This window comes from Mastigoproctus giganteus, chromosome 5, assembly GCF_048544385.1.
Source record: "Mastigoproctus giganteus isolate SK-2022 chromosome 5, ASM4854438v1, whole genome shotgun sequence".
Taxonomy (NCBI): Eukaryota; Metazoa; Arthropoda; class Arachnida; order Uropygi; family Thelyphonidae; genus Mastigoproctus; species Mastigoproctus giganteus.
The window spans coordinates 85,009,697-85,035,229 of NC_143579.1; the positions used below are offsets into that span (position 1 = coordinate 85,009,697).

The following is a 25,533-nucleotide window of genomic DNA, read 5'->3' on the forward strand; positions in this document are numbered from 1 at the left end:
TTTGTTTGCTGATTTTACATAAATTCATATGCTTGCTTTCTTGCATCACATGCCTTCATTACTACTACTATATTGCAATTTACAGAGAGTTTGCAAAAAAAAAATTGTATATGTACTTTGAACAATACTGTGAATACAGTGTACATATTTCAATTTTTTATATCTTATCTGTGGTGTGCAAATGTCTTAACTTTGTTAAGATAATGATATAAATAATGATAATGTGTATAGCCCTAATGTAATACTGTATCAATTTCATTGGTGTGTGTTAATAGTTAATTTGCAGACATGGGTTATATTTTGGCTTTTATTTTCATCCCTTTAGGGAATGGACTATTTCTTCAAGCATAGATTAATTGATGATCATCCAACTGAAATAGCAAGGTTCTTTCACAACACAAGGTTACTCAATTTGAGGCAGATGAGACTCTATTTAGATATAAGGTAGGAAGATATTTTGCCATACAAAGTTTAAGAATCCTTTTTTTTTTTTTTTTTTTTTTTTGGAAATTAAAATTGAAAAATATGGGCAGCATATCCATCCCATTTCTTTTTACTTTCTGTGAAATAAACACCCTTGAAGTTGTCTTTGTTTTCTTAGCCATCTCAGCTCTCTATCATATTATTCAGGCTTCCTGACCTAAATGACAGGGATAGGAAGAAAGCTTGAATAAAAATTAGTATAATTGAATGAATTAATAACTTTATTTATTTATTATTATTTTTTTGTCATCCCAACAAATCAAAACAGTGTGGTGTTTTTTAAGAAATATATTCTTTTATATACATGTGTACAAGTACACAAAAGTAAATTTCCCAATAGTGAACAGTGCAAATGAGATGAATGCCAAGCAGAATGGTTGCAGCAAAACTTCAAAGTCATAATCATCTGATGCCATATCATCATTTTGTCATTTTAAGACAGCCACGTATTTGAACTTCCCAGTTGACTGGTGTTGTGAAAAGATGAAGGTGATGTAGGTGTACAAATCAAATTGTAAGGTAGGCAAAAAAGGAAAAAACTTATTTGTAGGAATTACTGATTCCTGAAAGAAGTTGTAAAAAAATGATCCGGAGAGAGAGAAATGCATGGCATGGGTTTTATCATGGTAGAGCCTGGTGCTTAGTCTCTCATTCTTGGACTGTGGAACAGTGGCAGCAGGTCTGTGAAGCGATGAGTTGTATTACAATCTTCCGATCAGAGCAAGTGTAGCTGTGAAGAAAGAATGACTCTGGGACATCATCTACCACAGTGTGTTTTGTTCACAATAAAATTCAAAGGAGGTGAGGTTGTGGTGTTGGCCGCTTCTCATGATATGTCTCAAACCACTGGTTGTATGCCAAAAACAGTCAACAATACTTTTGTATACATACTGAAATATTTTTGTTAATTTCATTTGCTGGAATGTACCCCACATTATGGAGTATATTCCAGACAATGAAAATCAGCAAATTGACCTGATTTGATATTTATAATCCAGAAATTTAGCCAAATGCTAAATTTTATTATGGTTAGTTAGGAATATTAAATTACAGACATATAAGTTATTGTAAATGCATCATATCTATACAAGTAAATTAACTGATGTTATTATAGTGGCATTGTTTCATCATATTGTGAATGCCTTCACGAGTTGCCTATTCAGTTACCTATCTATCCACCAATGAAATGCCAAACAACTGTTTGCATGATGGTATCCACTGAGAATAAATAACAATAATCTTCTCTATTGAGAAAGCATTACTTATTTAAAGTATAACTAAATAGGCAAGTCAGATTCACAGAGAGATATAATGAAATTATGTCACTATATTAACTTTGTTAATTTTACTGCATATGGATATGATGCATTTGCTCTAACTTACATGTCTGTAAATTTTGCCACAGTTTGCAGCTTTTGATTATTATATTATTAAACAACATATAGTATGTCTTCACCTACTTTAACCATGCTGGTGTGTTCAAGTCTGTTCCACCAAAAATAAATTTTAGTTGGTTATATTTTTTAATTGTTACAGATCTGATTTTTGTCTGATATCTTATGACTTTATTTATACATGTAAGCATTATATGAGTGAATTTTTTATTCGTAATATTTTTGTTATCTGAATTAAAAATTGTTCCATCAATATCATACAGTGTGAGATGTAGCAAAACGTTGCTGGCAGATAACTCTGAGTTGGCAAGCTGGTCTGTGCATCAGCTTATAAATTAACACCTCCAAGGTGTACTCATTTTACAATGGCTGTTCAATAAAGAACGTTCATAATATTTCATAAACTGTACTGCTTGCTATTTCTAGCTGAGCTGCAGAATTTAAAAGCAAACCAAGCTGCATCATCTGGTAACTGCGCAGTCAACTCATGCACACAGTGTGACCTTGGTCAAGTCTTATGCCTCTTCAGTTTTGCCTACGTAACAATGAATGTGCAATGCAGGGAACAGTATACTGAGCTCAGATTTTCTTTATTTCACGAAAACATCAGCTGAAGTGTATGAAATGTTATAAGAGGCTTAAGGTGAATCGATTTCCATATAGTATAGCTTGCAGGTGGTTTAGAATATTTAAAGATGGTTGTTGTTGTTGTTTGGTTTTTTAAGGAGCATTAGCAACTAAGGCCATATTGCTCCGGGATATGCGGTGGTCATTCCCTGACCTTTCCGCATCCTCCGTATTTGGTGGTGATGGGCTCGAACCCCGGTTTAATCAAGAAGCGTGTGCTACGCACTGCTGCTCCTTCCCACCTGGCTACGGAGGCGCCAAGATGGTTGTAATATAATCACAAACATCGGCGGTCCCGGAGCTCCAACCACTGCTGTGACCACAGAAACCATAAACTGCTGAAATCATGAGAGAAGATCATCGTATAACAGTAAGGCAACTGGCAGAGATGTTGAATACCAGTAAGAAGCATGCACAATATTCTCCGTGAACATTTGCATTTGGTGTGTTTGTGAACACTGGGTTCCAAGACTACTCACATCTGAGCAACAGCAAGTGTGCATGGGGATTTGTCAAGAGCTGCAATGGATGGTTACTGAAGATAGTGAGGTTCTGCAATGTAATAATGGCAGATAAGACATGATTTCATCATATTAGCCCAGAAAGTAAGCAGCAAAGCTCTGTTGGGAAGTCTATCATCACCAACTCCGGAAAAAGTGGAGGTTATTTTTATTTTTTTATTTTTTTGACATTCAAGGAATTTAGCATTAGCATTAGTAGAGGCATACGATGGAAGAAAGCAAGTTGATGCAGCATCAGCCAAAAAAAACGCTCCCATTTCACCCCTCCGTTCGTTCCAAATACCTGTCCAGCTCAGCCTTAAATTTATTTAGACTACCAACTTCCACAAAAAAAGATGGAAGTCTGTTCCACCAATCAACTACCCGCTGGATAAAGGCAAATTTCCGGACATCTATCCTACATCTGTCTTTCTTCAATTTGAATTTATGCCCTCTCAGATGATTATTCTGAGCAAGAGGAAAAATCCCATCAACGTTGAGCATGCTCAAACCATTCAAAGCTTTATACACCTCAATCAGATCACCTCACGGGGCCCTAGTCTCCAGACACTGTAATCTGCAAAAATTTTAGCCTTTCTTCATAAGAGCAATCCTTCATTCCATTCACTAATCTTGTTGCCCTTCTCTATACTCGTTCCAACATCTCTACATCCTTCTTGAAATGAGGGAAATTAATGGAGGCAGTACTCAAGGTGGGGTCTGACCATTGCCTTATACAAGGAGATAATCACCACCTTATTCCTGCAAAAAAAATTCCTGTATATCATTGACAAGACACCTTGAGATACTCTTGCAGACAGTCTGCACTGCTCAGAAAACTTCATATCTGCCCTCAAAATTACCCATAGGTCCTTTTCATTCTCTACCACTGTCAGTGTAATACCACAGAGTTGATACATTACTCTGAGGTTACTGCTTCCTATGTGTAGTACTTTACATTTGTCAATGTTAAACTTCATTTGCCACCTCTCAGCCCATCTGCTCAACTTTTTTATATCCTGCTGCAGCAACGTACTGTCATTAGTGTCCTTAACAACCCTGCCAACCTTCGTATCGTCTGCAAACTTTGACATTAAGCCTAATATACCATCATCAATATCATTTATAAATACAGAGAACAACAATGGACCCAACACTAAACCCTGAGGGACTCCACTAATAACATTAGTCCGCAAAAAGCAGTGTCCATTGATTACCACTCTGTCTTCTTCCACTCGACCATCCTTTTAGCCATAGCAGCAATTTGCCTCCAATGCCACACTGCTCCAATTTGTGCAGCAGTCTTCCATGTGCAACAGTATCAAAAGCCTTTCAAAGATCCAAATTATGATATCAAAGTTATTCCCTGCATCCAGTTCCTTTGTGACCACATCATAGTACCCAATCAAATTGGTCAGACAAGACAACCCCTTAACAAAACCATGTGGTGTCCGAGCTATAACTGAAGTCTTGTCTAGATGATCCTGCAGTGCTTCTTTAACCAGTGCCTCCATTAATTTCCCTGGAACAGAAGTTACACTAACAGCTCTATAATTATGTGTCGCCCTTCGATCCTCCTTTGTGAATTGGGGTCACATTTGCACATCTCCGGTCCATGGGTACTTCCCCTGAGTCCAAGGAAGCTCTCATAATTATGGCTAAGGGTTTGCTTACTTCCTTTGCCGCCTCCTTTAATATAACTGGATAGATCCCATCCATCCCGGGTGCCTTTTTTATGTTTATCTTCAGCAATTTCTCCTCCACTTTGCTCTCAGTTATTACAAAATCATCTAGCTCACTGCCAGAGTTTAACTCACCTCTGGCATTCCCCTCCCTGAATAACTCCTCATGGGTGAATTTAGATGCAAAATACTCATTTTTAGTTTGTTAGCCACCTGAGCAGGATCATCAACAGTTGAACCATCAATATCCAGTGGACCAATCTGATTCATCCCTTTCCTTCTTGAGTTTACTTAGGTAAAGAACTCTTTGCTGTTTTTCTTTGCATCCTTTGCCAAAGATTTCTCATAATCTGCCTTTGCCTGCCTAATCTCCTTTGTGACTTGGTTATAGACAGCTTATATCTATCATAGGCTTCTGTGTCACCCATTAATTTATATGTATCCCATGCATTTTTCTTCTCTGCCACATTTCTCATTAGTTCATCTGACATCCATTTAGGCCCAGACTTTGAACAATATTTCTTAGTTGGTATGTAAAGCTTAGTAGCTTCCAAGCTTAATTCTTTGAATGCCTCCAATTTTGAATTTGCTGTTGGTAACATCATCAGTTGGTCCCACTGTATAGAATTTAAATACTGTCTCAGACCACCATAGTTGCCTTTACAAAAGCAAAAACCCTTCCCTTTACCTCTGACGGTAGTTACCTCTTTGAGTAAATCCCACTTCAGCACTCTGTGATCACTGCCACCTAATGGTTCCTTTTTCTGCAGATTCTTAATGCATGAAGAATCACTACTGATAATCAGATCAAGAGTATTACTCACTCTAGTTGCCTCCTGCACATGCTGATGTAGAAAACAATCATCCAATAAATCCACAAAAGCCTTGTTAGTGTGTGAGTGACCAACCCACAAATTCTTGTCAATATCCGGGAAATTAAAATCCCCCATTATAAGACTCTGATTTACTGGCCCACTCTATTTCCCTGTACAGTTTTTTTTTTTTTTTTTTTTTATATACTCAACAGAGTCATTAAGCCTATAACACACTCCTACTCTCAATTTTGATCTCCCTGTGCTTATGTCACACCAAACTGACTCGACACTGCATTGTCCAGCAATGTCGACTGGCTGCATTTCCTTGGATTTCGTGTTTCTTAACTAATAGCATAACCCCTCCTCCCTTCCTATCCTCTCTATCCTGCCTGTACACATTGTACTCCCCCAAATTCCAGTTCTGCATTCCTTATATCTGTGTGATACCACGTCTCTGATATCCCAACAATATCTGCCTTTGATGATTCGACCAACACCTCAAATTCATCAAATTTATTAACTATACTCCTAGCATTGGTGTACACACAAGTATACATTCACCTGTTTCTACTCTGTTACCCCAACACAGCCCACGTATTTACTTGTTCCACTATGACTCCCAGCAGTCCTGGAAATCCCCATTACCTTGCTTTCTGGGCTGCTGCTCATTCTAATAGAAGCAGTGCAAGGATCACTTTTGCCTCTGCCTAAGTCCACTGTTAACCTTTTAGTCTGTGTATCCCACCCAAGCAAGCAGTTTTCTGATCCACCTAACACTGCTTCGATAGCATCAGCAAATATTTTTGTACCCTTTCTATTTAAGTGTATCCCATCCCTGTAGAAGCAGTCTTTCCTGTTAACAAGCACAGACCAGGCTGAAAAAAATTCTACCCCTTGAGCCTTGCACAATCTTTCCAGGGCCGAATTGATCGACAAGGCTCTCTTCATATACTTCCTCCTGTCGTGTCTGGCAGAATTTCAGACCCTTTCAAATTCAACCCTAATTCACGGCTTTTTTTTCAACAGTGAATGATTTACCATTATGTTGTGCCAGGTGATGTGATTATTATGGGACCTTCTACAGAAGTGATCTTATTAAGTGTACAGAAATGTCTGTAACACTTTGCAGGATCACAAATAATTACTGCAGGTGAGTGCAGTTATCTCGCACCGTTATGCATCACAACGGTGTGAGACCTCACATTGCTCGTACTGTAACTGAATACGTAGCCAGCATTAATGTCAAATGTGTTCTTCATCTACCCTACAGCCCTGACGTTACACCCTGTAATTTTTTTATTTCCAAAGTTGAAGGAGGAGCTGTGAGGATGTTGTGAAAAAAATATATGTAAATTATAATTTTTTATTCAACAATCCTCATATTTTGTCTATCTTAATGTTAGGTTGGTTTTGTTGAGTGCAAATGAAAATTATGGCTTTCCATAAATTTTAAAGTGATCATGATATTCAAATTGACTTTTATCTGATAGTGAAGAAAAAATGTCAGAATTTGAGGATTGTGTAGGCAGTGAAAGTGAAACCTGTTTTCTCAGAGAGGCAGATATTCTGCAGCAAATGGTATCAAAGACCATTGCCGTGAAAACTACTGTTGACATGATATTCAGTAGTTAGCAGTTCACTTGAAAAGATTTCAAATCTCCAACTAAAAGTGATATATCAGTACGGCTTGCAAAGTAATGCTGTCTACATTTTCAAATTTGCCATACTTTTTCATCTTGAGTATATGTCATTTCCAAGATTATCTTTTCAAGTGAATTGCTGAATATTATCTCAACAGTAGTTTTCACGGCAGTGGTCTTTGAATCAGTTTGTTGTATCTGTAGCATTCCTGATAACATTTGCTGTAGAATATGCCTTTCTGAGAAATCTAATTCTCAAATTATTTTATTTATTTGGTGGGTTTTTTTTTTTTTTTTGTCTTCAGATAAATAGGAAGTATGTAGAAAAGGCTTGCAGCAGAAACTGAATATCTGTGAGACAGTGAAGACATTTCGTAACAGATGAGTCATTAATTAACTTGACCGCCCTCTTTTGAATGGAGTCTAGAAGCTTGAGAGAGGTTTGAGAAGCACTACTGCAGATGTGAGAAAAATATTCCATGTAGTGTGGATTTAACATTTGTACAGAGTGAATAGTTGTTTGTAAGAAAAGTAATGCTGAGAGAAATAAAAATAATAATAAAGAATAAATGGAGTAGGGGGAGCGGTTTTTTGGATGCAGAGGAATTGGAGAATTGGCAGTCTTCATGAGATCCAGACTTTGGATTGTGTATTTCAACCTGTAGTGTCTCTTGAAAAATATTACATGAATATTATGCTTTGTTAATAAAACTACCCATCATGAGAGAAGAATAACCAATAAACTTATAATAAGAGAACTTTGGGATAAATAGATGGAAAGTCTACCTAAATTATACGTTCCAGTTGAAACTGTTACTGTTAATGAGCATTTGATTGGTTTTGGTGGGTGGGGGGGGGATTGTTCCTTCAAGCAGTTTGTGCAAAATATGGGATCAGGATTTGGATGTTGTGTGACAGAAAAACGTCAGATATTCTGAAAATGCAGATTTATGTAGGAATGTATAAATCATGGTGTAAAGACAAAAATCAGTGAATGAGTATAGTTTGTCCTCACTATGAGATAATAAAAGGGCATAATGTTCCATGCAATAATAATTTTAATCTATCAGTTGAAGCAATTCCATATGAAACAGAATCTGTGTTAGGATGGTAAGACAAAAGGCTTGCAGCAGAAACTAAATGTCTGTGAGACAGAGTGAAGGCACTTTGTAAGAGATGGGTCATTAATTAACCTGACTACCCTCTTTTGAATGGAGTCTAGAAGCTTGGGAGAGATTTTGGGAGCACTACTCCAGATGTGAGAAAAATATTCTGTGGAAGGGGATTTGACATTTGTACAGAGGAGGGAGTTATTTTGGATGTAGAAGAAGCAATATTTGTGATGTGCTTATGCCCTGAGAGATTAGGAGTTAGGATAATTCCTTGTACAGATACTTGATCTTGTCTAGAAATCTTGAGTGTCATTGAAGCAGAGCAGGAGACGTCTTGTGATAAATACCTGAAGATCATCATTTTTAAGGACTTGATGGAGGATACTCAAGAAGCTGGCATTTGTGCAGGACAAAGTTTCTCGAATTGGTAGGTGGGATGTAGTGTGCTATCATCAGCAAAAATATGGATAGGATTTCCAAGTAGAAGTTCATTAATATACAAAGGGAAAAGAGTGGGAGAAATAACTGCACCTTGGGGAACATCAGCATTAGTGGAGAAATTTAGGACAGAGAGCCATCTATCACTGGCAGTGAGGAGTCAGAGAAACCTGGGTACCCATTTGCAAAAACACAGTTGGCAGTACATAAGATGAGAGCTTATTTGGAAGACCTTTACCCAAAGATGAGTAACATAAGCCATTATAATATCAGTGGATTGACACTGACAGAATCCATATTGGCAGTTATTCATCAGAACCAGTTTAAGAGCTGGAAGTTGATGGATTTCTCCATTACTTTGAAAAGAGTAGGGGTAATTGGTTTAGTGTTGTGGGTGATAATTGGATGGGAGGAATTTGTTAACCTCTTTAGGAAATAGCTATATATGAGCAAATCTAATACTGTTAAATTCAAGCTATGTTTTAGTCAAATATATCAAACAAAAAACATCTTAGATTGTTTTTGCTGTAATACTTTTGCTGTTTTTCCAATATCTTTCTTAGGCGTGATGTACTTGATCATTTAATAGAACTTCACAACTATAAGAACCAGTTTCTGCCTCATGCCCTGCGTAAATTCTTTCAAACTCTTCAAGCTCCAAATCACCATGATAACTATCTTCATACTCTTCTAGAAAAATTTTCAGCAAGGTTCTGCAAATGCAATCCACAGTTTGGAATGAGTGAAGGTAAATTATTTTTAGTGTTCATTATTTTAAAAGTTGATTTTGCATGTGCTTATGTATATTTCCATATAAATATATAATTATTAAGAAAAAACAATCAAAGCATATATTTAATGAAAAAAAAACTTATATAATGTGAATAATTTTCAAAATTAGTCTGAGTATTTATAACCAGGAGCTCGAACAAGGATGGCGCAGGAGGTGCATTTGCAACACTCAGAAGCATAACAGTCCACACAGAAATAAGGCTAGAAACATTCTATAGTTGGGGGGGGGGCATATTTAATATTTTTTCCTGCTTTCTGGTGCTGCTGATAACTCACAACAAGCACTAAATTGGTAAATGAGCAACATTCCAAGAATTTTGCTGGATCCTCTCATCAGATGAATAAAAGGCTAAAATAAAGTTTCAGAAGGGGTACAAAATTAATTTTATAACAGGGGAAATTATGTTAAAGATTGTATAAGCTAAATAAGATTGCTATGAATGATTCTAAGACTGCTATAGTGATGCTGGATTGCATATGAGGTCAAGTTTGTCAAGCTTCAGGATAAAGTTAGCTCTGTTAGAATTTGATAAACTTATAGTATCCCCATCCCTGAAGAATTCCTTGTGCATAAATGTAGATGCATGATACCTATTCAGTTGATCAGCAACCTGAGCAGGATTGTCAACAGTTTAACCATTCATGTCTAGTGGACCAATGTGATTCAACCCCTTCCTTCTAGTGTTTAGATAACAAAACAAGTCTTTGCTTTTTTTTTTTTTGCATTCTTTGCCAGAGACTTTGTAATCTGCCTTAGCTTACCTAACCTCATTTGTTACTTGATTGCAGACTACTTTGTATCTACTGTAGGTTACTGTATCACTTGATAATTTATATGCATCCCATGCATCTTTCTCTACAACTTCTACAACAGCAACTTCTCTACCATGAGTCTCCTCAGTTCATTTGCCATCCATTTAGGTCTAAGCCTTGAACTAATATCTCTTAGTTGGTATAAAAAGCCTCTAGAGTTGCTTCCCATATAGAAGTTGCTGTTGGTATCATCATCAGTGGATCCCACTGCACTGAATTTAAAAACTTTCTGAGGCCACTCTGGTAACCTTTACAAAAGCAAAAGCCCTTGGCAGTAATTACATCTTTAAGTAACTGCCACATCAGTACACTGTGATCAGTGCCACCAAGTGGGTCTTTTATCTGCACATTCTTAATGCATTAAGAGTTGCTGATAATCAGATCAAGAGTATTGCCTCTCTTGCACACTGATATAGAAAACAGTCACCCATAAATCCACAAAAGTCTTGTTAGTGCATGAGTGGCCAGTCCACAAGTTCAGTCAAGTCCCCCATTATAGGACATTCTGATTTACTGGCCCACTCTATATGTCTGTACAGTTGTACATTATATTCATTGCCATCATTAGGCCTATAACATACTCTATTCTTTGTTTTTTCAGTACTTATGTCGTGCAACTGACTCATTGCATTGGCCACTGTGTCAACTGGGTGCACTGCCTTAGATTACATGTACTTAAAATCATGAAATTTGTTTAGTAAATTCCTAACATTAGTGTACTTGCAAGTATATGTACACCTGTTTTTATTCTAGTAACCCTGACACAACCCCTATATTTGCTTCTTCCATGAGAATCCCTAACAGGCCTTAATCTCTGACACCTTGTTTCCAGGCTACTGCCTCTTTAACCAGAAGCAATGCAAGAATCACTTACTACCTGCTGTTAAATTTTCAGGCCCGTGTATCCCCCTTTCCCAAGCTAGCAGTTTTCCAACCCACCTAAAACTGCATTGTTAGCATCAAATATTCTTTTATCCTATCCCTGTAAAAACAGTCTATCCTATTAAAAAGTGAAAAGAAAAATTCATCCCCATGAGCCTTGGGCAGTTTCTCAGGGCCAGACTAATTGACAAGGCTTTTATCTTGTATTTCTTCCTATCCTGTATGGGCAGAATTGCTGACGCTTTGTTTTAATCCTAACTCATGACTTTTTTCTCAACATTGTCCTGTACCTTTTAAGTAAAACCTCAGATATTCTACTCTTAATATCATTAGTACCATCTTCAGTAATGTCATCAACTTTAGTGCCCCTGATAGAAAATACCATTATCCTATTCTGCCTGTTCTTTTTGCACAATATATTTCTTGTTTCCCTGAGAATCAAGTCACCAACTATAGCCATTTGCTGTGGGACTGATCTCTGCCTCATGGAGTGTTGTTTTGGTTTGTTGTTTGATGCTGGAACACAGGTCCTAGCATTGGTCCCTCTCTTTTAACCCTTCCAAGTATTAAACCCTATTCTTCAAGCCCTCGTATAAGCCCAGCTGAATTTGCGCTTAACCTCCTCATGCTCTTTACAACACACACACACACACACACACACACACACACACACACACACACACACACACACACACACACACACACACACACACACACACACACAAAAGCATCTCATTTGGCCATGTCATTCATGGTAGCTTTGTAAAAGAGATCAAGTAGAGCACATAGTATAATCCTGATTTGTAGAAGCACTGCTGTTAACAGTTCTCTCCCATACCAAACATTCACACTACTCTGAGCTCTTTGCTCTGCCAGTCTAGTCTGAGGCATGATTTTTGTGTAAATATAATTTGAAAATAACACACAAAATTATGAGATGCTGCACTATACTAATCCTGCTTGTATGACAGCAGTATAAATTATGCTATTTTAAATTACATTATGTACTATGCCAAGGCTACCCAAATTGCGCGGGGTGTATTGTTTTTATGAGGCAATTTTTTAACAAAATATGGACAAACCATCCCATTAATCTGGGTACAAAATGTATTTTATCTCAATCTTTGAAATTAAATGTATTAATTTATAAAAGTATGTATACTCATAAATAAAGTTTATGTGAAATCTGTTTATTTGCACTTGTTCTGAAAGGTAGGGTACAGGTAAAATGTAGGCAATGTTTTAAGGGGGCACAAGACAGAAGTTACTGTATGACACAGTTTCATTATAAAATCACGTTTGTATTACTATAAATTTATAGTTTATGGATGTAATAAAAACACTTGTAATATTAATTACACTCCTGTAAAACTACATAGAAAGCCATCATGTGTTGCCTAATATCATCCTATATACCATATCAGTGGTGGCAGAAGTAAACTTCAGTTTTTTAAACAACTTCCAAGGCCAAGTGAAAAACAAATTCACCAACTTAATCAGATGAACATAAAAAATAACTACATTACTAATTTTAAACAAAATAATATTTTTGAGCAATAAAGAAGGTTCCACTTCACATCTCTCAAAAAACGATCTGATTCCAGTGCTTTCATTATGCAGTTGAGATGGTTATCAATATCACAAACATATTTCTTCTGTAAGGACAGCCTCAAAGATACAGTACCATAGCTATCATACAGTGATTCTCAATAAAATATCAGTATAAATAAACTGTGCATTCAGTTTGATAGTGCCGAAAATTGGAGTGATTGGCTGTTCTCCAAAATTTTTACTCCAACGTTCACAAAGCATAGTGAGCGAATGTAAGATTGAAGATAAAGTAACTAGGACATAGCTATTGACTCTCTGGATTTATGTTAGCATGTCAGCAGTGGATGGGAAAAAAAAAGAAATATAGACTTAAGGAAGAGATGAACACATCCTACCAGAGCCTACATATGCTAAAAAGGCTGCAGAGAAGCATTCTATTGCAATATAAGCAGAAATGGCTATTCCACCTAAATTCACTCCCATTGTGTACCACTTACTGGGTTCTCAATAACCTGTACAAAATACTCAGTCAGCTGCCACTTCTATATCAATAATACCTCCTAAATATCTAGTGGTAAAAATTCATAGAAAAATTCAAGTATTGTGGTAGCACAGAAATAAATCTATGTCAGTGTTGAGGTACTTGTTGATTAAGTCTGGGGGGAACTCTTTTCAGAGATAAAAATAGATATAAGCCAACAGTCATTCTTCCCCAAACAAGATAAATCTAGGATTCAGAAAAAAAAGACTTCAGTCCTTTGAAAGTCAGGTGACCTTTCTGCCAAGCCCAAATAATGGATAAATTCCTAACGTGAATTGTGGATTTTGACAAGATAATGGTGACATCAAGGCCGTTTTGCAAAAGCATGAACCTGTTCAATTTTGCTTGTAGGGGACATACCTAAAGGCAAATGAAGTCCCTTCCTTGCATAACCTCACTCTCATAACAGTACAGTTGGAATGGTTCCACTCTTGGGAATGGGAAAACTCTTCTTCCAGACTCCATTTTACCCTTTGTTAATCACATTTTACACAGAGGCAGTAGCAATCATATTGTAGTTTGGCTTCTATTAACAGTCTGCTCCATCTCTCTGCCACATGTGGGTGAAATCTGGAAAATGCATAGACATCCGCCCCCCCAAACAGACCTTGATCTTATTATGTAGTTGCCTTCTAATGTCTTATTGATTTCAATGAACATAACATCTGGTGAGGCTGTGTGCTGACATTAATGGAGAAGGTCATATCATAGAGCATGTGTTCACAGACAATCTTTCTTTTAAATATGGAGAACTTTTGCCACATACGTGGATGCTTTCTGTCTGCTCCCCCTCTCGCCTCCATTTGTTTACTTAGGAGATGGAGAACCCTTAGGAAAATGATCACTTCCCTGTGATTACTACCTCAGCAGGGAAACTGGCTCCATTTTAGATTATCACAGTGGAAGCTCAGTCAAGCTGAATGGAATGCCTTTCAACATCCCTACAGTCAGTTGGGAGCATATCAATAAGGCAGTGGCATAGTACATCAAATAAAATAATGTCCATGCAGCTGCAATTCAATTCCTAAAACACCTAGTCAGTTTCCACTATTTCCAAAACCACAGTGGAAATACAGAATGCACAGAAGCAAAAAAAAAAAAAAAAAAAAAAGCCTGAATGGATATTTCTGACAACATCCTGCTATTTATAATCTCATAGCCTTTAAATTTGTGTGCACCAAAGCATGTTACATTCAACATCAGAGTCTAAAGGAATTTGCAGATATGTTTTACATCTTCTATTACCAAATCAACCAGCCCTAAGCCAATCTGAGATTAAATCCTGGAAAATGAAAGGTAAATACGTGTTATGCTCTTCATCAATCCTAACCTAAAATGGATATGCTATTGCAGATTCAACTGCAGGCCAGTGCCCTTGGGAAACATTTTGTAACTTCTCTGCAATGACATCTTAACAATAACATCTTTTTCTGTTAACTCTGAGTTAACAGAAAAAGAAAATCGAGTACTAAATTTGTCATATAAGGAGCTTTACCCTTAAAACTGGCCATTTAACCTACAAGAGTTGAAAGGGCAAGCTCTCATGCCTATTCAATCAAGTACTGTTGCACCAGATGACACCTGGTTTGAAATGCTTAAACACTTTTCAATAAAATCTGTGGATCACCTGCCCCTCTGCTAACAAAATCTTTAAGAGCAATTTCCAGACTTCAGATGCAAGGTAATCATCCTTGCCTTTGCTAAGCCAAGAAAGGATCCCAAATTTCCAAGTGTCTGTCAACCTATAGCTCTGACTAGCTTTTTGTGCAAAATCTTGGAAAGAATAGCCAGTGCTCCTCTCATACGATATTTAGAAGCAAACAACCTCTCCAGAATGCAGTGTGGTTACAAAGGAACAGGTCCACATTGATTCATTCAATTAGATGCTAAACATGCATCTCAGATGCTATCCAAAAATGAGAGCACCTGATATCTGTTTTCTTTGATATGGGAAAAGCATATAACACAATGTGAGATTGGTATTTTAAATGATCTTTATAACCCCAGTCTCAGAGTCACCTTGTTTTTTTATGAAAAAATTTATCATAATGGTTATTCCAAGTCTATGTATGATTCTCCCTCTATTAACATAAAATAATTTCTGCAGGTTTTCGTTTCCAATTCAACACATACGAATACAGCCCACAGATGATATCTTCTCTCAACTTAGAAAGCAATACAAATTAATAAAAGAACTTAGTTTATAAAAACTAATATAATTGAATTTTATATTTATTTGTATTTTTCAAAGAAAATAAAATTATATATTTTCAACTTCTAACCCGTATTAGCATTAGTAGAGGCATATGATGCAAGAAAGTAAGCTTATACAACATCAGCCAAAAAAAAAAAAAAAAACTTCCCATTTCACCCATCCATTCGCTTTTTCCTTTAATTTATTTAAGCTATCAACTTCAACAACAGATGGAAGTTTGTTCCAGCAATCAACTGTCTTTCCACAATTTCAGTTTATGCTCCCTCAGGTTTGTAATCTGAGCAAGAGGAAGAATCCTATCACCATTGGGCCTGCTCAGTCCATTCAAGACCTTATACACCTCAATCAGATAACCTCGCAGGTGCCTAGTCTCCAGATGCTGCAATTTGCAGAAGTTAGGCCTTCCTTCATAAGAACACCCTTTTATTCCCGTTGTTACCAGTCGTTGCCCTTCTCTTTACTTGTTCTAGCAACTCTACATCCTTTCTAAGATGAGGTTTCCAGACCTGTTCGCAGTACTCTGCACAGCATGGTTTTGTTAAGGGGAAGTCTTGCCTGACCAATTTGATTGGATACTATGATGCAGTCACAAAAGAATTGGATGCAGGGAATAACTTTGATATTATATACTTGGATCTTAGAAAGGCTTTTGATACTATTGCACATGGAAGACTGCTGCACAAATTGGAGCAGTGTGGCATTGGAGGCAAATTGCTGCTATGGATAAAGGGGTGGTTGAGGGGGAGAAGACAGAGTGGTAATCAGTGGACACTGCTCATCGTGGAGTAATGTTATTAGTGGAGTCCCTCGGGGTTCAGTGTTGGGTCCATTACTGTTTTCTGTATTTATAAATAATATTGATGATGGTATATCAAGCTTAATGTCCAAGTTTGCAGACGATACAAAGGTTGGCAGGGTTGTTAAAGACACTGCTGACGCTATGCTGCTGCAACTGGATCTGGAAAGGTTGAGCAGATGGGCTGAGAGGTGGCAAATGAAGTTTAACATTGACAAATGTAAAGTACTACATATTGGAAACAGCAACCCCAGAGCAACGTATCAACTCTGTGGTACTACACTAACAGTGGTAGAGAATTAAAAGGACCTGGGGGTAATTGTGCAGGCAGATATGAAGTTCTCTGAGCAGTGCAGATGGGTTGCAAGAGTAGCTCATGGTGTCTTGTCAATGATATACAGAAATTTTTCTAGCAGGGATAAGGAGGTGATTATTCCCTTGTATAAGGCAATGGTCAGGCCACACCTTGAGTACTGTATACAGATCTGGATACATCATTTCAAGAAGGATGTGGAGCTGCTGGAACGAGTACAGAGAAGGGCAACAAGATTAGTGAATGGAACAAAGGGTTGCTCTTACGAAGAAAGGCTTAAGTTTTGCAAATTACAGTCTCTGGAGACTAGGCACCGGTGAGGTGATCTGATAGAGGATAAAGATAAAGCTTTGAATGGTTTGAGCATGCCCAATGCCAATGGGATTCTTCCTCTTGCTCAGAATAATCACCTGAGAGGGCATAAATTCAAATTGAGGAAAGACAGATGTAGGATAGATGTGCGGAAATTTGCCTTTAGCCAGCGGGTAGTTGGTTGGTGGAACAGACTTCCATCCCTTGCTGTGGAAGTTGATAGCCTAAATAAATTTAAGGCTCTGCTGGACAGGTATTTCGAACGAACGGAGGGGTGAAGTGGAAGGTTTTTTTTTTTTTTCCCTAATGATGCATAAGCTTGCTTTCTTGCATCATATGCCTCTACTAATGCTGATGCTACTCAAAGTGTGGCCTGACCATTGCCTTATACAAGGGGATAATCACCTCCTTATCCCTGCTAGCAAACTTCATGTATATCATTGACTAGACCCCCCCCCATGACTTGCTCTAGCAGCCTGTCTGCACGGCTCGAAAAACTTCATATCTGACTGCACAATTACCCCCAGGTCTCTTTCATTCTCCACTACCCTGAGTGTAACACCACACAGTTGATACATTTCTCTAGGGTTACTGCTACCCATATGCAGTACTTTGCATTTGTTAATGTTAAACTTCAGTTGCCACTTCTCAGCCCATCTGCCCGACTTTTCTGTATCCTGTTTCAGTAGCATACTGTCATTAACAACCCTGTCAACCTTTGTATCATCTGCAAACTTCAATATTAAGCTTGATATACCTTCATCAATATCATCGATAAATATACAAAACAACAATGGGCCCAACACCAAACCCTGGGGGACTCCACTAATAACATTAGTCCACGAAGAGCAGTGTCCATTGATTACCATACTGTCTTCTCCCACTCAACCATCCTTTTATCCATTGTAGCAACTTGCCCTTAATGACATACTGTTACAATTTGTACATTAGTGTTCCATGTGCAATAGTATCATCATCAATCTACTACAGGATGAAGGCCACTCCAGCAACTTTCCAGTTTCTTCTGTTTTGTGCAATGGCCATCCATTTACTACCCACAAACTCATGAATTTCATCTGTCCATCTCCGTCGTCGTCTTCCAGGTTTTTTTCTAGCTTCTCTTGGGTACCATTCTGTTATTCTCTTAATCCATCTGTCATCACGTCTTTGAGCTATGTGTCCTGCCCAAGGCCATTTTAGTGTTTTGATATGAGTGTCCTTTACTTGAGTTTGCTGCCTAATCCATGTGTTTCTCTTTTTATCTAACAGTCTTATTCCCAATATAATTCATTCCATTCTTCGCTGTGTAGATCTCAGCTTCTCTTCCATTCTTTTGGTGAGTGCCCAAGTTTCACTTCCATGAGTCATGGTGGGGAGTATACATTGGTTCATTATTTTACGTTTCAGACAAATTGGGATATTACTCCTCAATATGTGACTATATTTCCTGAATGCTATCCATCCAAAATTTATTATTCTCTTTACTTCCAGCCATTTATCATTATTACAGCTGATGACTTGTCCCAGATAAGTATATATGACTCCACCTTATCAATTACTGTTCCTTCAATCATTATATCCCTTTCTATGGCATACTTGTTTATCATTACTTTTGTTTTAGCCATATTCATCTTTAGTCCAAAATCCTTACTAACTGTGCATAACTGATTAAGATTTTCTTCTAATTCTTTGGGATCATGGCTTATGACCATGTGGCTTATAATCTTCTGAAAGCTTCCTCAAGGGCAACAGTAAACAACTTTGGAGATATTGTGTTCCTTGTCGAACTCCTTTCTCAATTTTAAATTTGCTACTGTCATTGTCTAGTCTAATAAAAGAGGTAGAGTTCTCATATATTTTCTTCAAAATCATAATACAGTAGATTCCGGTTATTTGGGCCACCAGTTAATCGGGGCAGCCGTTTATTTGGGGCAAATCTTAAACACAGAAACCAATCGAGAAAATAGCCACAGTTTACTTTTCTTAATTGGGACAGCATGCCGTTTAATCGGGGCAGGAGACCGCAGCACTGGAGATTACCCTGCAGTTGTCTCCGACGGTACCACGTGGTTCAGTCTAAATTCTGGAGATCACAACAATAAAAACAATTAGCAGTCACCTGTTTATTGGGCTTTTCTGTTAGTGAAATCTGTCATAAACGGACAGTAAACTCAATCTTACTGAATTTGCGATAATACCGACAGCTGGAATTCTGTGTATTATTATGGTGAAATGTGTTTACACTTCCATGAAATCTTCAATCATATAAAAATATTAATTTTCAGATCTCTTCATTTCTATTTTTAAAGCTTTGTAACTCGTTACTCCATTCTCACTTGTGCATAATGTGTTACTTGCAATTTGTGTGTGTGCCGTATTCTTTGTTATTGATTGCTTATCTTTTTACAGTTTTAAATTTTAACCCCCCAAACCCACAAATGTCAGTGAACAGAAATATCAGCTAATTCGTATGTACATATTACAGTACGTATTAATTATTCTGATTAATCACGTATATTCTTTCGATTTTCATACGTCGTTTAATTTTTTAATTGGTAAGGTAATAAAAGGTAAATTTGGGCTTAATATATCTTTGCTTTTATAGCCTATTATTATTATTAGGAATATTATCCATAAAATATTATGGATAATATTCCTCCTATTTTTGCTAATTAGAATTGCTGTTTAATAGAATTAAAATTCAATTCACAAATGTGATCACAATGACCAGCGCTTACTGCACATCATATAGTGAAGGGTACTTTACTATGTTGAGTTTGTCGTAACGCAATTTGATTGTACAGTGAACCAATTGTAAAGGGGGGTACATTGTATTTTTAACTATTTACATGAAACTTCAGATAATTGGGGCAGCCGCTTAATCGAGCCAAAACGCACTAGTCCTGATGTGTCCCAAATAACAGGAATGGACTGTATATGGAGTATCTGTGCCTTGTTTTTCCAGTGCCCGAAACATTGCCTTATGCTGTATGGAGTCAAATGCCTTTTCATAATCCACAAATGCCAGGCATAATGGTGTTTTATATTCATTTGCTTTCTCCATTAGCTGTGACATTACATGAAGGCGATCCATAGTTGACAATCCTGTCCTAAAGCCAGCTTGCTCTTTCGGTTGATTCTCATCAAGTATTCTTTCTAATCTGTTAGTAATGACCCTTGTGAACAACTTGTAGATGTGGGATAACAAGCTAATTGGTCTATAATTTCCAATTTCTGATTTATCTCCTTTTTTATGCAGCAAAACTATGGTTGCATTATTCCACTCCTTAGGCATCACACCTTTACTAATGCATTTTGTGAAGTCTTGCCAGTTTTTGTGCCATGTCTCTTCCTCCCAATTTTAACAACTCTACAATAAATTCATCTTCCCCGGGACTTTGATTCTTCATTTTCTTCAACGCATGTTCTACCTCATCAGGAAGGATATCGGATATGTCGTATATGTTACTAATTTGCGATCCATCTTCCCCACTGCTAGTATCATTCCCTCGCTCCTTGTATAATTCTCTATAGTAGTCTTCTGCTATTTGAATTATGCCCTCTCTGATATTTATAAGTACACCATCACTGTTCTTCAGTTTCAGTATCATTTGTCTTTCTGTATTACTGCTCATGGCTGCTGATTTAAGCCCTTTGTTTTCCCTTAATGCTTGTTCTACTTTCTTTTTGTGTTAAATCTTATGTCCTCTCTGAGTCTCTTTCTAATGGATTTGCATAACTTAGTTACTCAATTTTCTCCTTGTCAGTGTTTATCTTGCTCTTCATTTGTCGTCTTCAGTTCATCATGACCAGTATTTCTTGACTCATTTTTTCTTTGGATTTCTTTTTACCTATAGGTTTCTTGGACTTTATCACTTTCAGAAAGTAGTAATATTCCTCATCAATATCTTGGTCCTGAGCTGTTTGAAGCAGCTCAAAATTTTTCTTAAGTTCCAGTACGTACTGCTTTTTCTCCTCTTCTGTTATCTCAAAGACCTTCGTATTATTTACTCGAGTCAGTTTTTTCCTTTCTTTTCTTACATCTATATCAAGTGTGCATATTGCTATTCTGTGATCACTTCCAACATTTACATTATTCAGGACACTAATATCATTCACGATATATCTTCTGTTAGTGAGGATGAAGTAGATTTCATTAGTTGTTAATCCATTTGGGCTCTTCCATGTCCACTTTCTGTTCACCCTTTTCTTGAAAAATGTGTTCATTACTGACGATCCTCGAGATTCTGCAAATTCCACAAGTCTTTCGTTTCTTTCACCAATTCCAAAATCCAAGCACATGATATCAAAATTATTTTTTGCATCCTGTTCCTTTGTGACCACACCATAGTATCCAATCAAATTGGTCAGACAAGACTTCCCTTTAACAAACTCATGCTGTATCTGAATTATTACTGCAGTCTTGTCTAGATGATTCTGCAATGCTTCTTTAACCAGTGACCCCATTATTTTTCCCTGAACAGAAGTTAAATTAACAGGTCTGTAATTACTTGTGTCATCTTTTGATCCCCCTTTGTGAATTGGAGATACATTTGCACACCTCCAATCTGTGGGGACCTCCCCTGAGCCCAATGATGCTCTCATAATTATGACTAAGGGTTTGCTTAGTTCCTTTGCCGCCTCCTTTAATATAACTGGATAGATCCCATCTACCCCAGGTGCCTTATGTTTAACTTCAACAATTTCTCCTTCACTTTGCCCTCAGTTATTACAAAATCATATATCTGCCTGTTTTTAGAGTTTGATAAACCTCTGGCCTTCCACTCCCTGAATAACTTCATATGTGAATGTGGATGCAAAATACTCATGCTATCTGAGCAGGATCATCAACAGTCAAACCATCAATATCAAGTGGACTAACCTGATTCATTCCCTTCCTTTTAGAGTTTATATAAGTAAAGAAAACTTTGCTGTTTTTCTTTACATCCTTTGTCAAAGATTTCTCATAATCTGCCTTCACTTGCCTAACCTCCTTTGTGAGTTGATTACAGACTAGCTTATATCTACCATAGGCTTCTGTGTCGCCTGATAATTTATATGCATCCCATGCATTTTTCTTCTCTGCCACGAGTCTCATTAGTTCATCTGACATCTATTTAGGCCTAAATGTAGAAGAGTATTTCTTAGTTGGCATGAAAAGCCTAGTAGCTTCCAAGATTAATTCCTTGAATGCTTCATATTTAGGATTTGCTGTTGGTAACATCAGTTGGTCCCTCTGTATAGAATTCAAAAAATCTCTGAGACTACTGTAGCCATCTTTATGAAAGCAAAAACCCTTCCCTTTACCCCTGATGGTAGTTAAATCTTTAAGTAAATCCCACATCAGTACACTGTGATCACTGTCACCCAGTGGTTCCTTTTTATGTAAATTCTTAATGCATGACTAATCACTGCTGATAATCAGATCAAGAGTATTATCTTCTCAAATATGCTGCTGCAGAAAACAATCCAATAAATCCACAGAAGTCTTGCTAGTGTTCCGGTCATTATCTGGAAAGTTAAAATCCCCCATTATAAGACATTCTGATTTACTGGCCCGTTCTATTTCTCTGTGTTGTTCTCTATCCATTGTACTCATCAGAGTCATTAGGCCTATAACAAACTCCTACCCTCATTTTTGCTTTCCCAGTGCTTATGTCATCATTGACTGACACCAGACTGACTCAACATTGCACTCTCCATATGTATCAACTGGATGTACTTCCTTGGATTTTGTGTTTCTAAACTAACAGCATAACCCCTCCTCCCTTCCTATCCTTTCTGTACAGATTGTACTCACCAAATTCCAATTCTGCATTCCTTATATCTGTGCACCATGTCTCTGATATATCCCAACAACAACAGTTTCTAGACTATTGACAACATTTGTTGTCAATAGTCTTAAAAATATAACCAAAACACTGTCCTTCCATTTCAATAAATTAGTAAATGCTGCTTTCCATGTCAATGAAATTTATAAAAGACAAGTGTAAATTTATATGCATCATTGGGGTGATTTTCATGCTAATATCATTCAATGAAGTGCTACACCTTCAAAAATTTAATACATTTATAGCAGAAGCTGAATAACTTTATGAATAAGTATTATAAATTTCAGACTTGGTCTTGTGCAAACTAATATGAACAGAGATTTTTTTTTTTTTTTTTTTTTTTTCAAAAAGATACATTATTTCAAAATATAAGAACAAAAACCAAAGAAATACACTTCTTAATATCTAATATGACCTCCTTTAGCCTTTATAACAATCTTGAATGGAATCAATAGATTTTGGCAGGTTTCATTTATTTTTTGAAAAATCTCCTATTTTTTGCTTGTTTTAGCCAAAACCCCTCTTGGTTTCTTCCTGGATTACAAAATACAAATACCTGATATCCAGCTTTTTTGAAAGTCAAATTGCCAGCTATGTGTTTGAATCCCTTCAATGAGATGTTAATCATTAGATACTAATGTACTGCAAGTACACTAGTTGTATGTATTTCCATAGCTTCAAGCTTTTGCTCTATTCCATGAAATTTAAACTCCTTAGACCTTTTGACACCTCTCTCTCTTATTGTTGAATGAAGTCAAACTGGATTTTCAGCCTCTCATACTCAGAATGCCTAACCACTCGCTGATAAACGGACAATCACCAGATAGTGTTTCCTGGGTGGTGGCACTTAACCAAGAATAAATAGCAATATATTTTTGCTTTAAGGGAAGTGCTACTTACTCAAAGTGAAGGAGTATGGCATGTTGTGAAGGGATTCACAAGCACCTTAACATTGACAAATGCAAAGTACTGCATATGGGTAGAAGTAATCCAGAGAAACATACTGCGTGGTACTGCACTTAGGGTGGTAGAAAATGAAAAAGATATGGGAGTAATTGCTTGGTCAGATATGAAGTTTTCTGAGCAATGCAGACAGGCTGCCACAGCAGGTCATGAGGTATTGTCAATAATATACATGAATTTTGCTAGTAGGGAAAAAGAGATGATTATCCCTTTGTATAAGGCAATGTTCAGGCCACGCCTTGAGTATTGAGTACAGGTCTAGAGGCCTCATTTTAGGGGATGTAGAGTTGCTTGAGCATGTACAGAGAAGAGCAACAGGATTGCTGAGGGGAGTGAACGGGATCCTCTTACCAAGAAAGGCTTAAGTTCTGCAAATTGCAGTGGCTGGAGACTAGGCACCTGCAAGGTGTCTGATCAAGGTGTATAAGGCCTTGAATGAGTTTAGCAAGCTGAATTCTTATGGGATTCTTCCACTTGCTCAGATTATAAACCTGAGGGGGCATAAATTCAAATTGAGGAAAGACAGTTATAGAATAGATGTGCAGAAATTTGCCTTTAGCCAGTGGGTGGTTAATTGCTGGAACAAACTGCCATCTGTCGTGGAAATTGATAGCTTAAATAAATTAGAGGAAGAACTGGACAAACTTTAGAGGGAATGGATATGTGAAATTGTTTTTGTTTGTTTTTTTTTAAATTTGCTGATGCTACATAAGCTTATGTTGCTTTCTTGCATTACATGCCACCATTACTACTACCACCATTTCCAGAATGAGTTTCTTGAACAAGTCTAGATCTCAAATAATGAGTCCTTCCATAGTGGAGGGTTTTGTGGAATGTTTCTTCTTGAAGTTTTGAAAACTTGTAAAAATGAAATCTATGTACATAATAACTTTAGATTTTTTATTTTTATTTTTGACTTGGTTTCTTAATATTAGAATGAAATTATTTCAAAAATCGAATTCTGAAACATTACTTATTTTTTTATGTAATATTAACCTCTGCATCTATTTATGTATCATTTGATTAAATTTCATCTGAGTTTTTATAATTTTATATAATGATTCCTTTTATGCTACTCTTGGAAAATATAACACTGTTCTTAAAGGAACAGGTTCTTGGGATCAATAAAAAAAAATAAAATTGTAAAAAAATATATATATTAAACTAAGACTCATAAGTCAGTCAGTGCATATTCTATGCAGTTAATGTAGCAACCATGTTTTTACTGATAGTACTTGTTGAAACAAAATCTAAAATAACTGGTCTTTTGTTTTAATATTTCATTTCAGATATGGTATACATCCTTTGTTTTTCCTTGATCATGTTGTCAGTGGATCTTACCAGCCCACATGTGAAAAATAAAATGTCAAAGAGAGAGTTTATTCGAAATGTAAGGCATGCAATTCATCGAGCAGATGATGAACTGTTTGGTCATTTGTATGATGATGTTTATTTACGTGGTCATATTGCCCCGAATTCCAGTGACTGAGAAGAATATAGCAAAGTTTTATTTTTGTATAAAGTTTCTTGGTTTTAATTTACTTAAAATATAATTGATAATGTAATATAGGTTTTATACTAAAACTGCAGTAGGTCATTACTGCTAAACAATATCTACATTATGTACATATAAATTCATCATTTTTATGATGACAAATGTAAAAATCTGTACATTTTTCACTGATTTATCATCTTTTACATTTACTTACTGAGCCAGGCTGAATTTGCATTAATCAGTGGCTCAGGAAACACATAATTTAATGACATTTGGAATGGCAATATTTAAATGTGTAATTTAAATTAGCTTATTCTGGTTGTCAGATCTGGTGTATA

At 36.7% G+C, this 25,533-nt stretch overlaps 1 protein-coding gene across 2 annotated transcripts in view; it reads left to right on the top strand.

The window, feature by feature from the left end:
• The window catches only part of LOC150085535 (F-box only protein 8-like), an 86,210-nt gene extending 61,016 nt beyond the window's left edge, over positions 1-25,194 (top strand). For both annotated transcript variants that reach the window (XM_090373316.1, XM_090373317.1), the window contains exons 6-8: positions 326-444; positions 9,255-9,439; positions 24,990-25,194. In XM_090373316.1, the coding sequence (XP_090229442.1) occupies positions 326-444; positions 9,255-9,439; positions 24,990-25,189 (504 nt within the window). In that variant the 3' untranslated portion in view covers positions 25,190-25,194. The remainder of the gene's footprint in view (positions 1-325; positions 445-9,254; positions 9,440-24,989) is intronic.
• Positions 25,195-25,533: the final 339 nt, after the last annotated feature.